At 55.7% G+C, this 13,586-nt stretch overlaps 5 protein-coding genes across 5 annotated transcripts; 1 reads left to right on the plus strand and 4 right to left on the minus strand.

The window, feature by feature from the left end:
• Positions 1 to 500: 500 nt before the first annotated feature.
• On the minus strand, positions 501 to 2,603 carry N7510_000169 (uncharacterized protein; the record flags this gene model as incomplete). The annotated part of the gene is made up of 2 exons (XM_056972099.1): positions 501 to 2,316; positions 2,377 to 2,603. 2 exons carry the CDS (start codon positions 2,601 to 2,603, stop codon positions 501 to 503), a joined length of 2,043 nt encoding a protein of 680 aa, XP_056837216.1.
• Positions 2,604 to 3,044: 441 nt separating this feature from the next.
• On the minus strand, positions 3,045 to 6,536 carry ireA (bifunctional endoribonuclease/protein kinase IRE1; the record flags this gene model as incomplete). The annotated part of the gene is made up of 2 exons (XM_056972100.1): positions 3,045 to 3,501; positions 3,556 to 6,536. The coding sequence occupies 2 exons, from the start codon at positions 6,534 to 6,536 to the stop codon at positions 3,045 to 3,047; spliced, it is 3,438 nt and encodes a 1,145-aa protein (XP_056837217.1).
• A 781-nt stretch (positions 6,537 to 7,317) lies between these two features.
• Positions 7,318 to 8,799, minus strand: N7510_000171 (glycoside hydrolase family 76 protein; the record flags this gene model as incomplete). The annotated part of the gene is made up of 3 exons (XM_056972101.1): positions 7,318 to 7,905; positions 7,954 to 8,648; positions 8,709 to 8,799. 3 exons carry the CDS (start codon positions 8,797 to 8,799, stop codon positions 7,318 to 7,320), a joined length of 1,374 nt encoding a protein of 457 aa, XP_056837218.1.
• Positions 8,800 to 9,385: 586 nt separating this feature from the next.
• N7510_000172 (chaperonin-containing T-complex subunit CCT2) lies at positions 9,386 to 11,142 on the minus strand (the record flags this gene model as incomplete). Its single annotated transcript, XM_056972102.1, has 4 exons — positions 9,386 to 9,445; positions 9,505 to 10,879; positions 10,934 to 11,091; positions 11,140 to 11,142. The coding sequence occupies 4 exons, from the start codon at positions 11,140 to 11,142 to the stop codon at positions 9,386 to 9,388; spliced, it is 1,596 nt and encodes a 531-aa protein (XP_056837219.1).
• A 147-nt stretch (positions 11,143 to 11,289) lies between these two features.
• Positions 11,290 to 13,275, plus strand: N7510_000173 (WD40 repeat domain-containing peptidylprolyl isomerase; the record flags this gene model as incomplete). Its single annotated transcript, XM_056972103.1, has 3 exons — positions 11,290 to 11,353; positions 11,410 to 11,787; positions 11,840 to 13,275. 3 exons carry the CDS (start codon positions 11,290 to 11,292, stop codon positions 13,273 to 13,275), a joined length of 1,878 nt encoding a protein of 625 aa, XP_056837220.1.
• Positions 13,276 to 13,586: the final 311 nt, after the last annotated feature.

The raw sequence follows: 13,586 nt of genomic DNA on the forward strand, positions 1-13,586 counted from the left end.
ACCCAACAAGATAAATAAATAGGATTCATCGCGCTTTTGAGCCGCTTCCCGAGTGTTTCGAGGTCGCTTTTTAGCTAGCCAGTTCTGGCATTCTAATTCTGTAAGGGCTGGTTAGGGTAGTTATCCCAATATGTAAGCAGCTTGCTTTGACTACATGATTTCGCAGTACCGATAATCAAGAGGTCGCGCTGAATTAATCGCAGTAGCTATTCTTCCTATCAGACGATTGGTCGATTGATCGAATCAGTGACTCATACATAGATACACAGAAAGAAGTATTGAATATCAAAATAATATCAACAGAATGAAGCCATCTCACCGCTTCAAATATGGCCGGCGCAGCGTCATCAATCGTCCATCCGGCATGATATCACCGAGATCTATAATTAAAGAGAGAAGCAGTCAGTTGGCTTCCTCATAAACCACAACTGTCATGGATGATGGACGTAAGATAACGAACCATGGTCATGTTACAACAGCACCAAGAGAAAGCCACCACACTAACCACTATCGCTGGCACTTTGGCCTTCGCTGTCCTCCTCCTCACTCGACTCCTCATAGATGTCGCGGCGAGGCGAAGGGGCCGTGGCAATCGGCTTCTGTTGAGTTGCAGCTCGGGCTGCCTTTTCCTTGCGCTGTTCCTCAAGCAGACCCTTCAGGGTGGGGCGATTTGAATTGGTGGCCTTGTTGCTAGCTGACGGAGGAGCAGGGGGAACAACCGGGGAAGAAGTGGGTCGTATAGCCCGACTGGCCCTCTTGTTGGACGATGGAATAGCAGATTTAGCTGGAGCAACCGGGGTAGAAGAAGGAGTTGGGACAGCCCGACTGGCCCTCTTGTTGGATGATGGAACAGCAGCTTCAGCTGGAGCAACCGGGGGAGAAGAAGGGGTTGGGACAGCCCGACTGGCCCTCTTGTTGGACGATGGAATAGCAGCCTCAGCTGGAGCAACCGGGGGAGAAGAAGGGGTCGGGACAGCTCGACTGGCCTTGCTGCTAGACGATGGGAGAGCAGCTTCGTTCCCTCTGTCAACCGTGAGAGCTTGTAGCTCTTCCCGTAGCTTTGAAATTGTCTGGCGCCGCTTCGCGATCCTGTCATACCTCCTATGAGGGGCTTTTTCCTGTTGTGTGACTTTAGTCCATTCAGTGAGCATGCGCTTGATGATTTGCAGAGCCTTCGGGTCGGTATTTGGATCCTCGGCCATACGGCCCAGGTCTTCTCTCTCCCGCCTTTCTTGTTCAATCTCATCCACACACTTCTGGGCCATCTCAGGAGGAATCCCAGGTGGGAGAAACGAGGTACGGACTTCTGTTGAATTGGCAGAGGCTGCGGATGGAGATCTCTTCTGGGACGATTGATGACCAGTTGGTTCGGTAGGTGTAGGTGTCAGGGCCGGGAAACTTGAGGATGGCTCATTATCGTCAGTAAAAGATACCGATCCACGCTTTTGGGACCCATCAGCAGGAGACTCCTTGCGCAAAATCGAGTATAATTTCTTTGCGCTATCTAGGATAGGCTGATGTGCGTCAGGCGTCAGATTGGGTGCAGGAATGGGCCTGTTTATGTTTCGTTGCACCGGTTTCCTGTCTGGCGGGCTCGTCATGATGCCTACTCCTAGGCGACGCTGTGACGCTGACAGTTGGTCCGCAGGAATACGGCTCGGACCAGAGAACGAAGGCGCACGCTGCCGTCTCTGAGGTGGGGTTGAGGTTGAGGTCGGGGAGTCTGATGTTTGGAGTCTCGGCTCCTTCCGCGGTTCCGCCTGCTCTAGGCTCTGTTTGCGTTTGCGGGAGCGAGTTTCCTTCGCACTCTTAGGCGTAGGCATGTCGAAGTCCTCAAGAATATTAATAGGGGAACCATCGTGGTTATCAACACAGGGATTGTCCTCGTTCGTCTCGACAGAGATCGTTAGACCGCGGTGGCGCTGCTTAGCCGATGAAGAAGGCTTCCCGGCTTGATCTGGCAGGTCGTGGATGTGTGATAGCTGACTCGACAAAGCACTGGCACTAGAAGCGCGACGCGTTGAGCCTGACGCTTCCCTCGTGCCCTCGTCTTCGTCAATGGAAGGTAAGTTTTCCTGCTTGGTCTTTCGTTGGAGCTCACATCGGCTCGCGGCAGAATCCCAATCGATGTCAACTGAGGGAAATCGGACTGGAGGAGACGGTGCAGGCTTCTGAATCACATGTAAAGTGCCTCGTTGGTCCAGGCCCTCTCTGCGAGCCTTTCCAATATCCACGAAGACATCAGCAACGGTCAGGTCAGGGTCGAGGTCGTCGGCGGGGTTTTCATGATCCAGAAGCTTCTTGATAACCAAGCGCCTATGCAAAGAAAAGTCTTAGTGTGGAATTAATTGCCGCATCGCAAAAATCGGTACTCACTCAAGGTCAGGATAGAGCTTCTTCCACTTTTCCTGGATCAAGGCAGAAAGTCCTGCGAGGGAGACTTCCTCGGGAGAAGGCACCACTAGCAAGAAAGAAGCGGGTTTCGCAGAACCTGAAAGCGAGGCATTAGGGTCATCATGGTTTGGCAGGAAGCTAAACATCCTGCGAGTGGATGACAGCTGCTCCCGGGGGAAGACCACGACGCGAAGCCGAAGAAGGACCATTGTGAGGGTCACTGGAGTAGGTCGGCATCGAGAGAAGAAAGAGCGTGGGGGGAAGGCGAGAGGGGAGAGAGAGAGAGAGGGAAAGGGAGAGAAAGAAGAGAGCAAAGTGAAAGGTGAGAACGGCGCATAGGCCGAAAGGGGAAGGTGCGCGGTCGATCCCGCGGCAACGAACAAAGACGATAATGAGAGGAATAGTTAGTACAATTGGTCTCAACAGACAAAGGAGAGACTAAAATTCAGGTACGTAGTTAGTGGACGTTGACACGGCGGGTTTCTGCCGGCAGATGCCCGTTCGGTCAGAAGCGGTCGAATCTCTGACCGAAGAGAAATAAAATATTTTACTGTGTAAATGCTACGAGGAAGTAAATATAGGAAGGAAACTATTAACAAGCAATTATGTACGATAAGATGGTTAGAGGATATGCCATTAAATATACGAGTCTAGTCCGCGGGTGCAAAATACCGCTGGAACCGATCAATATGCGTCAGACCAAGATCGGTGATCACCCAATGACAGCTCATGAGCAGACTGGGGAACCGGACAGTCCAGAAATTGAGGTATCCCTCCGGCAAGCCGCCGACATGCGCCTTCAGAGACTCCGGCATATCATTGTAGTGGTTGCGCTTGTTGCGAAGAGCGCGTAACAGATCGAGCATCCGGGAACCCGTGTACTTGCGTTGTTTCCCCAGGTTGTCCTTGAAGTCACGCGGCAACAACCGCAGAAAATCCATCTCGGGGCCGATGACTTGTGGTGCAACGGATTCCAGGCACAACAGCGCATCGGATGGCGGGTCGCGCGGCTCAAACTCGAAATGATCTGACACGTCACAAAGGAAGCTGAGTCGGTCTGACGGGGGCCAGAAGAAGGGGTGCATCAGAACTGCACTGGCGTCGGGTCTGGAAGATGGTCAGGATGAGGTAGGGGACGTCTAGGCGGGAGAGAAAACATACCGTTGGCGGGGGTCCAGAGACAACATTGAGCGGATAAGATCATCCGCCTCGAAAGCGTAATCACCCAGCCGATCTAGCTCCTGGAGGTCAAAATTGCCCTTAACGATATTGGCCTCGCGCATGAATTTGCCATTCTTGTCGAACGGGTGGCTGCCGCGCGTCAGGACGTAGTAGAACACACATCCCAGGGAGAAGATGTCGATGGCACGAGTGGCCCGGCGGTTGGTTTGCGGATCAACAACGGCAGGCTCGGATGTTTCCGTATTCTGAGATTCAAGGCCAAAGGAATCATCATCAACCAGCAGTTCCGGCGCGCGCCATCCCGAAGTACCGGCGGCATGGGCGGTGGTAGCGCGGAACGAGCTCTGGTTGTCTTCCAGTTTCTTGCACAGTCCGAAGTCGGAAATAAGGAGTCGCAAGGATCGCGAGCCCGTGCGACCACGAGGCATGGCCGCAAGAATGTTCTGGGGCTTCAGATCTCGGTGAACAATCTTGAGGGAGTGCAAGTAGCGAACTCCAGAAATGATCTGACGTAGAACATCGGGCATGTCCAAGCCACCCTGAACCAGGTCCGGGAAGTCAGATGGGCGTTCAACCACATCCTGCAGAGACGCCGGACATAGTTCAAGACCAATGTACAGAAAGCCGGTAGCTTGCTCACGGCAGAAGTACCGGATCACGTTGTTATGGTCGTCACTTTCTTGCAATAAACCGACTTCGTGAGAGGCAATATCGTAAAATTCCATCAGCATGCGTTTCACAGCGACATTGCGGCCATCGAAAGACCCGCGATAGACCACAGTCCCGTGGCTGCCGTGGCCCAGCACAACGTCGGTAAACACTTGGAGACGACCAATGCGGAGAACGCCATCCATCTCCATAATCTCGTTGGATACTGTGCGACTCAGCTGCACGTCAGGCTCCAGACGTGGCTGCGGAGCCAAGGCGTTGACTTGTTCCACCACTTGATCGGCTGTTTCTTGCGTGCTGTCCCCGGCGCCGGGCTTCTCCTTGCGTCGGTGCCCTTTGCCCCCACGGGTTCCGCGGGAACGCTTCTTTTTCTTGGTGGGCTGTCCCTGTTCAGCGAGCTCAAGTTCATCCACATCCTCATCGCCAGGGTCACGAGATGGTTCTCGAATTCGAATACGCGGCGTGGAATCGAGTGGTAGTACATTGCCATTGCTGGGAGGTCGTGGAGTTTCATTTTCGTCGGCTTGGGCGTCCGTCATTTTCACGTCGACAGGTCCATTGGGAAGAGGACGTCTCGGCGTGGATGTCCGATTCAGGTCCGGCGCGGTCTCGACGATCGGTGTTGGAGGAGCGGACAGAGGAGGCTTGTCATTCGCATTGATGATGTTCTTGATGTCAAGTTTCTGTCTCGCCAGGTCCCGCAGATGATGGGAGTTGAAATAGATGAATGTACCAATGAACAGGAGCACCAACGTCACAATAATGTCCAGCGCATTGTCCCAGCCCTTGCGAATGATAGCACTATTCCGCAATGCCGGAGGCAATGCCAGTTCGGAAGGGCTGCGCAAAGCGCCTCGAGGTGTGCCGCTGGACAATTCCGTGGCTGAGCCACCAATACTGGCCAGGGGAGGTCGAACAACATGGGGACCATTGAGGGAATGAACACCCGCCAAGGCCTCTCGCTGTTGACGCTGAGTCAAACTCATAAGCGACTGGCCCTTGCGGAAAAAGTCCTTCTCGTAGCACGGGGCCATGGTGGCGCGTCCAGTGACTAACGGATATGTTTCCTCTGATAGGGCATACCAACCGCCGGCACTGGTCGTTTCAATGAAAACACGCAGGTCACGCTCATCGTGAAGACTTCCGTAATCTGGATCTGGGGGCTGCGAAGGCTGCGACAAGAGCACCAGTGGGAGAAGGGTGTCCGGTGCATCCGTGGCTGCGGGGCGCACGATGTCGAAGACCCGTACGACAGGCGACGAAAAGTGTTGTCTGAATCGAGCCCGGTCCATTCGGGAATGATCGAAGCCTAGCACCACGCCATCGTGCATGCTGTAGATGTGGCTCAGGTCCATGGACCGATAATATTGGCTCTGAAGATCCATATCGCGATTATTTGGAGCCCACTCGGAGTATTTCAATGTGCAGATGGGATCGCCGGTCTCGGTGTTTTGGATGGCGACAGCATATTCGACCCGACCGAGGACGAGAGTGCCGGAGGTGTTTTCGCATTGTTCGGGATCCAACTCCTGCCCATCTACCTTCCGGCACCCCTGTCCGGCGGTGAAAGGTCCGCGAGAACTGAACACCCGTAGGATGCTTCCCGTGCGAGCATCAATGGTGTACAAGGTAGTCTCCTTCCGAGCAGTGTATGTCACGGCAGGCTCAATGCCGGAATAAGGAGTTTCGTCCACCAACTGCTTGACTGTCAAGCCAAGTTTCTGTAGCCCCGCATCCGGGCCAGGGCTGTAAATGTACAGGCTGCCATCCTGACTGGGTTCGACGATCCACAAAAAGTCGTCCTCGGGCTGGGTATCATCAAAACTCGAGCGATTAGCTCGATGGTAAATGCTCTCGACCATGGGGCTGCTGGGCACCTCCAGGGCCCAGCGAGCGGCACCGGTCTTGCGGTCTCGGGCGTGAATGGTTCCATCGACGGTCGCCAGCAGCACAAAGTCCTCAACCTCCCAGTCCTGCAAGGACCGCGCGTGAAGCTGCGGAGCCAGACCGGCAGCTGTGCTGCTGGCCTGGGCAGGAGGGGCTCGAACGGCGCGGCCGGAGCCCGCCAGAGCCAGAGTTGCTAGGGCGCTCGCATCGTAGGATTTCACGAGGGGGGGTTCGGCCAGTGAGGCCGTCTCATGCGTCGAAGAGTCCGAGGCTAACGGCACGGACACACGGGGGGCCGATCCATGATGGGCTGGTTGCTGCTGCGGAGCAACCAGGACCGGCAGAAGGAGAAGGGCGACGCTGGCGGGGAGGGTCGAACGGGCACCCGGCAGCCGCCACCGCATTGTGGAAAGGTCAGCACAGTGAGAGAGAGCTCAGCGGCGAGATAGTGTGCGTCTCATGAGTTGTGGCGAGGGAGGGTTGGGAGTGTGGTGGAGGACAGGAGGGCGGGAGGAAATCGAAACACAGGGACACCGGGAATTGTGGAGCAGGTGAGAATGCGGATAGCGGAGCATCCCCCACGCAGAGCGTTTGGGACGGATCTCGGTATGTTGTTGAGGATCGATGTAGAAGATGATGAGGGAGGGAGGTAAGAGAGATCGAGGAGATGCAGGAACGAGGTGGATGGGAAGAAAAGGAGAAAAGGATGGCGCCTGAAGGATCGTGTGTGCGTAATACACCGGTACGCTTACAGGAGCGACCAGCCTCTCCCGCCTCCCCACGATGGGCTGCAAGGTACCGGGCCGCGTACGGGCGATACTCGGCGGGATTGCCTCCGACTGGGACGCACACGGCTATGCGACTGCCTTGATTAACTTCACTCTGGACACACTCTCAAGGGTTGGTGAGTTGCGACAAGGGATGAATCGAGCCCTTGTTACGGCCCCCAGCGTGGGTGGGTTTCAAGGCCCCCTAGCATTATTGATTATGGATGGGGCCAGATGAAAACCAACAACAGGGATAAGAACGAGTCCGTCATAGGTCCCTATCTATCAGAAGAACGAGCAACAACAACAAGACATCCCTACTCCCCCAGTTCCGCACAACCTGGATTCACAAGAAACGCCAAGGTAGATCTGGACAGACATTCACATACACCGGCAGGCAGAGGCATATCGACCTCCCTCAACCGCCCCGGATCATCCACGTCACGGACAGCACCCATCCGGCCACGAACATGACGGTCACGATACCCGCCCCAGCCTGATCGCCCGTGGTGATGGGTCGCAACTGCGGGGCATCATCGTTCGAGTTACTTGTTCCCGCACCCGGGTTGCTCTTCGAGGTTCCGCCCGTCCTGGACGTCAGCGGCGCTTGTTGGTCGTCAACCAGGCTTGCGGAGAAGATGCCTAGCGCGCTCATCTGCTGCTCCAAACCCTGCGTGCCGTCCCAGGTCGACTGATACCACCGCCGCCCGCATTGTTGGCCGTTGGTACCGCCTGTACACTGCTTGGCGGCTCCCTGCGCACTCGTCCGGAGCTTGGCCATCACCTGCTCGGTGGTGAAGGGCACGAGGGTGGTCATGAAGGCGAGCCAGGTGGAAAAGAATGCCTTGAAGCAGGATTGATTGCGGTCGCAATCCTCGCCCAGCTCGCAGCTGATCTCGGCCATGGTGTTGCCCTCATCTCCGTCAAACCCTAGGGTTGGGAAGAACTGCTGTGCGGTCCCCCACAGCCCGTTGATTCCATCCTTCCACTTCTCCGCACCATCAGTCTATTCCCAGGTTAGCTATGGTTGCATTACGCTTCTCGAGGAACATACGTGGTTGTACATGTAGGCAGCCCCGCTGATGTAGGTGCCGTAATTGTAGCTCCATTGGAAATCGCCGTGATCTGTGCATTGAGAGGCACACGAGGTCGTGTCGGCGATGGTCCAACCGGCCTCGCTCAACAATGGAGTTGTGGCACTCCAGTCCCAGATGCGTTCCGCCCAGTCCGCATAAGTGTGGTTGCTGGTGAAACGGGCCAGACGAGCGGCGAGCTGAAACAGCCCTCCGTTGGAGATGGCGTTCTTGGTGGTGTATCCGTCCTGCCAGGGCCAGATCTGCCAGCGCATCCCACCCCGGCAGTTACTGGTATCCCAACGCGGCACTTGGGTGTTGAAGACACCTTGAGCGAGCGCTAGCCACGACGGCTCGCTATCCTGCTCCGGGAAATTCAATTCCGCAGCAGTCATTGCGGCCAATCCCCAAAAGACTTGGTCGTCGTTGCCGAGATACTGGCTGTAGTTGGAGGGGAAGTAGTCGTCATTGCCCTTTTGAAAGTACATGCCGTCCTGAACGATGCCGTTGAACTGGCTGTCGCCGGTCCAGTACCAGTACTGGATGAGGGTCATGAACATGGCACCGCCTTCCCACCAGGTGTCGTCCATTTTACCGGGGATGTCGCTGGACGCGCGGCCGTTGTAGTAGGCGATCATGTCAGTCGCGGCCTGCTTGGCCACATCCTTGAGGGAATCTGCCCGGGTATGCGATTAGCCACGGACAATGGCCTATGGGCAGCGGAGGGAGTACTGACTGGGATCATCGATGTTGAGGTCAATGGCAAGAGCCGCCGGGACGGCGATCAAGCCGGCCAAAAGGAGAGAAAGCCACTGCGACCGAATCATAGGGAGGGTTCGGAGGGAGGGAGAAGCATTGAAGCGGGAGTAAGTCGTGGAGAGAGAAAGAAAGGTGGAAGCGGCTGCAAGAGAGAAAGAGAGAGAGAGCCATGGGTCAGGCAGCCGCAGCGAACCGGAGGGATGGTACTCCTGAGGAGTATACAGTTGAATTCGGTGGATCCGCGGGTGCTCAGGCCCACACAAGCGCCGGCTTTAATTGAGCTTGATTCAATAGAGCACCACCACTATTATGGACGGATTATTTTTCTGTATTTCGTATTATGACTATCGGAATAGGATGACGCGGTGATGGGGATTCCCTGCATTTCCGACATCCGGTAATCCCTATCCTACCATCAAGATACCGATGACGGCTACACTTGTCGGACGGGGTGACCCGCCCAACCGAACAACAACCCCGTCCCTATTCTCATGCGACAGATTTTCTTAGGGTTCAGGAGTATATACCGGCAAATAGATCATCGACATCCTGCCGTCATGAGCTACGGAGGAAAGCACGTGGACCGGGGGGCCACATTCCACAGGCACAAATCTATGTATTCATTTTTGGATCAAGGCAGTTAAAACATATCTATTACATCCGCTCCCTCCGGCGGGGAGCCGCCCGAATGATGTTGTCCACACGCAGAAGCAACTAGAGCTGGGTTAGTACATGTACAATTCAGAAAATAGCAGAAAGAGAAGTGGACATACCTCAGCGGCCTCCGAAGCCGACGACACCACCGCCTTCTTCAACTTGTAGGCCTCCACCACGCCGAGATCACGCATGTCCGCAATGCCACCGCCGGGCGTCAGCAGGTCCAGCCCGGAGCTGGTCATGCCATTGTTGATGGCCTGGCGCAGTCGTGTCACCAGGTCGCTCGAGTCCAGTCCAGCATTGTCAGCCAGGATGGTCGGCAGCTGCTTTAGCGCCTGGGCAAAGGAGTCTACCGCCAGCTGCTTCTTGCCAGTTGTGTTCTGCGCGGCCTGTTCCACGGCCTTGGCCATGACCATCTCGGCGCACCCACCTCCAAGTGTAACACGGGGGTCCTTGATCGTCTGAGACAGCACGGCCAGGGCGTCGTGGAGCGATCGCTCGGCCTCGTCCAGCAGTTGCTCCGTGGCGCCGCGGAGCACGATGGTGCAGGCTTGGCCGGCGGACACACCTGAGAACTTGATCAACGTATCCTCGCCGATGATGACCTCCTCGATCAGGTCGCACCCGCCGAGCTTCACCTGCTCCGGGTGGTCAAAGGTGGAGGCGATTTCGCCGCCCGTCACCAGCGCCAGGCGCTCGATGCCATCAAAGTCGGCGTGCTCGATAGACATGATCCCGGCTTCGGTGAAAAGCTGCTCGGGCCAGTTGTAGATGAGTTGGCGATTGACGAAGCAGTTGATGCCATGAGACTTGATCCGCTCCACCTTGGCACGCATCTTCTCGCGCTCTGCCTTCTCCAACTCGGCCAACTTACCTGTTGACTCGACTTTGACCCGAGCTCCAAAGATCTTGACCTTGTCCGTGTCCATGGCGGTGTTGGCCACGAGGATCTTGGCATTCTCCAGTCGCTTCGGCTGGTTGACACCAATCTTCTTGTCAAGAATGAAACCCTCGTCGAGGTAGGAGTCGCTCAGCTTTCCACCCGCCTTTTTAATCACTTGGATGTGGCTGAGGTCGGTCGAGCCTTTGAGACGTAGGACGGCCTCACAAGCCAACTGGGCAAAGTGGTCCCGATCTTGGGCCAGCACCTTGGAGCTGAGGGTCGTGCGAGCGATCGCGTGCAAGTCCTTGCGGAAGGACTCTGGGTCCTGGCTCCGGTCGACAGCCACTGACTCGAGAGCGGCGAGGGCAGCCCGGCTGGCGATCCGGTAACCTTCGATGATGGTCTGGGGGTGGATCTTGCTGCTGACCAACTTCTCGGCCTCGCGCAGGAGTTCGGCAGCCAGTACGGTGACAGAGGTTGTGCCATCACCCACCTCATCATCCTGAACTTTAGAAATGTTGACCAGGACCTTCGCGGCGGCGTTGTCCAAAGCGATTGACTTGAGGATCGTAGCACCGTCATTTGTCACGAGGATTTCGCCGGTCGACCTAAGCCCCTCGCCATGTCAGTGTTTGTTCTTGATTGTTTGGGTTTGCACGTACGCAGATTGTAGGATCTTGTCCATGCCCTTCGGGCCCAGCGTGCTCTTCACGAGGTCTCCGACGGCGATGGCACCCACAAAGGCGGACAAACGGGCGTTCTCGCCCTTCTCCTCGATAACATCGTCGGCAAAGATCTGTGTGGGATTGCCGAAGGATGCCTGGCCGGGTCAGTTACTGATCGAGTGTCAGACACAGGGGTCGCATACCATGGTTGCCAGTCAATGTTGGTGTTGATTATTGTGGTAGCGGGGGAAGGACAGGAGAAATTGGTTTGGTGGCTTTCACCGCCTGCATTTCACTCTTCTTTCTTCCTTCTCCACATTTATTCTTCTCTCACTTGTATCCCCTCACGAACCATGGCAGATGCTGCCAATCCCCCCAGCAAGCGACCGCACTCGGCTGTCGATGCAGACGAGAATGGTGAGTGTGACCTCCAGCTTAGCCCGACATTCGATATTGACCTCGTCAATCATCAGGCGCCGACGACTCCTCCGACGATGACTTCGGTCCTGCGCTGCCCTCCGAGGTAGCTCCCAAAAAGAAGCGACGGAAGCTGCCCTTTGAGAAAATCTATGTGAAGGCACTGCCAGCCTCGGCGCGGTACTCCAAGTCGCTCATGCACAAGGAGCAATTGTCCTTCGCGACAGTCACGCCATTCACCGACTTTGTGATCACCAGCTCTGTGGACGGGGTGGTCAAGTTTTGGAAGAAGATGGCTGAGGGGATCGAGTTCGTCAAGGAGTTTCGCGCGCATCCTGGCGAAATTCGGAGTGTCAGCGTCAGCGCCGACGGCCGCAGTTTTGCGACCGCCGGAGCTGATAAGACGGTCAAGATTTTCGATGTGATTACTTTCGGTGAGTTCCAATCCGACATTGGCCCCATTGACCCCATTGCTGACCGCGGTAGATCTTCTGTCCATGTATACGCTCGAGTTCATGCCGCGGTGTGTCTGCTGGGTACACCGGCGCGGAGCTTCTCTGCCGCTGTTGGCAGTGACCGATGAATCGAGCAGTACAGTGCAGGTGTTTGATGGCCGCGGCGAGAACCCCCAACCTCTCCACACCGTGACCACCATTCACCGCAGCCCCGTGGTGTCGTTGGCCTTTAACAACGCATACGACTGCGTCGTCTCAGCGGACGAGTCCGGAATGATCGAGTACTGGCGTGCCGGGGACGGATCATTTGAGAAACCAGACAATGTCTTCGACTTGAAGTCATCAACAAATTTGTTTGCGTTCAAAAAGGCCAAATCTACGCCCACAGCCATCACGATCTCACCGTCCGGTGACCAATTCGCCACGGTTTCATTCCCAGACCGCCAGGTGCGCGTATTCGACTTTGCGACGGGAAAGCTTTACCGTACCTACGACGAGTCGCTGGCAACAATCACGGATATGCAACAGGCCGGGACTGCGCCGTACACTCTGGACGCGGTGGAATTCGGGCGGAGGCTCGGAGTCGAACGGGAACTTGAAGGAGGATCGACACGCAACAAGGTCAATGTCATATTTGACGAGTCCGGCCACTTTTTGATGTACGGGTCGTTGTACGGGATCAAGTGCATCAATACGTACACGAACCGTGTGGTGCGGGTTTACGGACGTGAAGAGCCCTTCCGTGCTTTGAACCTGGCCCTCTATCAGGGCCAGCCGCAGCGGAAAGGAGTGGTGACGGTCTCAATGGCTGCCAGCAGCAACCCACTTCTCCAGGAAGCGGAAGAGCGCGATCCAATTCTCGTGTCTACGGGATTCGCCAAGTTGCGCTTCTACATGTTCACCAACGAAACAGACATTTCACGGTCGAGTCGCGACGTCCAGAACGAGAAACCCACACAGGCCGCTGGCGGCACCGGTGCGGCCGCGGCCAAGACGGGCGAGAGTGGTACGGCTGCCATTCTGCACACGACGATGGGCGATATCCATCTGCGCCTGTTCCCTTCTGCCGCCCCGCGGACAGTCGAGAACTTTGTGACGCACGCGCGGAAGGGCTATTACAACAACACGATTTTCCACCGGGTGATTCGCAAGTTCATGATCCAGGGTGGCGACCCTCAAGGTGACGGGACAGGCGGCGAGTCCATCTGGGGCGGGGAGTTTGCGGACGAGTTCTCGAGTTTGAAACACGACAAGCCCTACACACTCTCGATGGCCAATGCGGGGCCGAACACGAATGGTAGTCAGTTCTTCATCACGACGGAGAAGACACCGTGGCTGGACAACAAGCATACCGTTTTTGGTCGTGCGGTCCAGGGTCTGGACATTGTGCACAAGATCGAGAACGTCAAAACCAAAGACGAGAAGCCCGAGGTCGACATCAAGATCGTCAGCATCTCCATCTCTTGAATTTGTATAAATAAGATAGCATCTACGAGACCAAAGATATTGCAAACATTTCCATGGCGCGAGTGCTAAAGCCCGATCGCGCAGCTATGTACTGGTCATCCCAACCGGTCTTGAGTCGAGGAATTATAGGCGTAAGCATGGACGATATAGCCGATAGAAAGCAATCAAACAGAATACACAAATGAGACAAAGATCCATATAGCCAGCCAAAATAAAAAAAAATCAAAACGCGCGCCCGAAGAAAAGAATCGAGCATGCATCATCCAGCGTAATTAAAGAAAACCCGACAACCCAAAACGCCGACCGATGCA

The sequence above is a fragment of the Penicillium lagena genome, assembly GCF_028827675.1.
Source record: "Penicillium lagena strain IBT 129212 chromosome Unknown utg000001l_segment0_segment0, whole genome shotgun sequence".
NCBI classification, from domain to species: domain Eukaryota; kingdom Fungi; phylum Ascomycota; class Eurotiomycetes; order Eurotiales; family Aspergillaceae; genus Penicillium; species Penicillium lagena.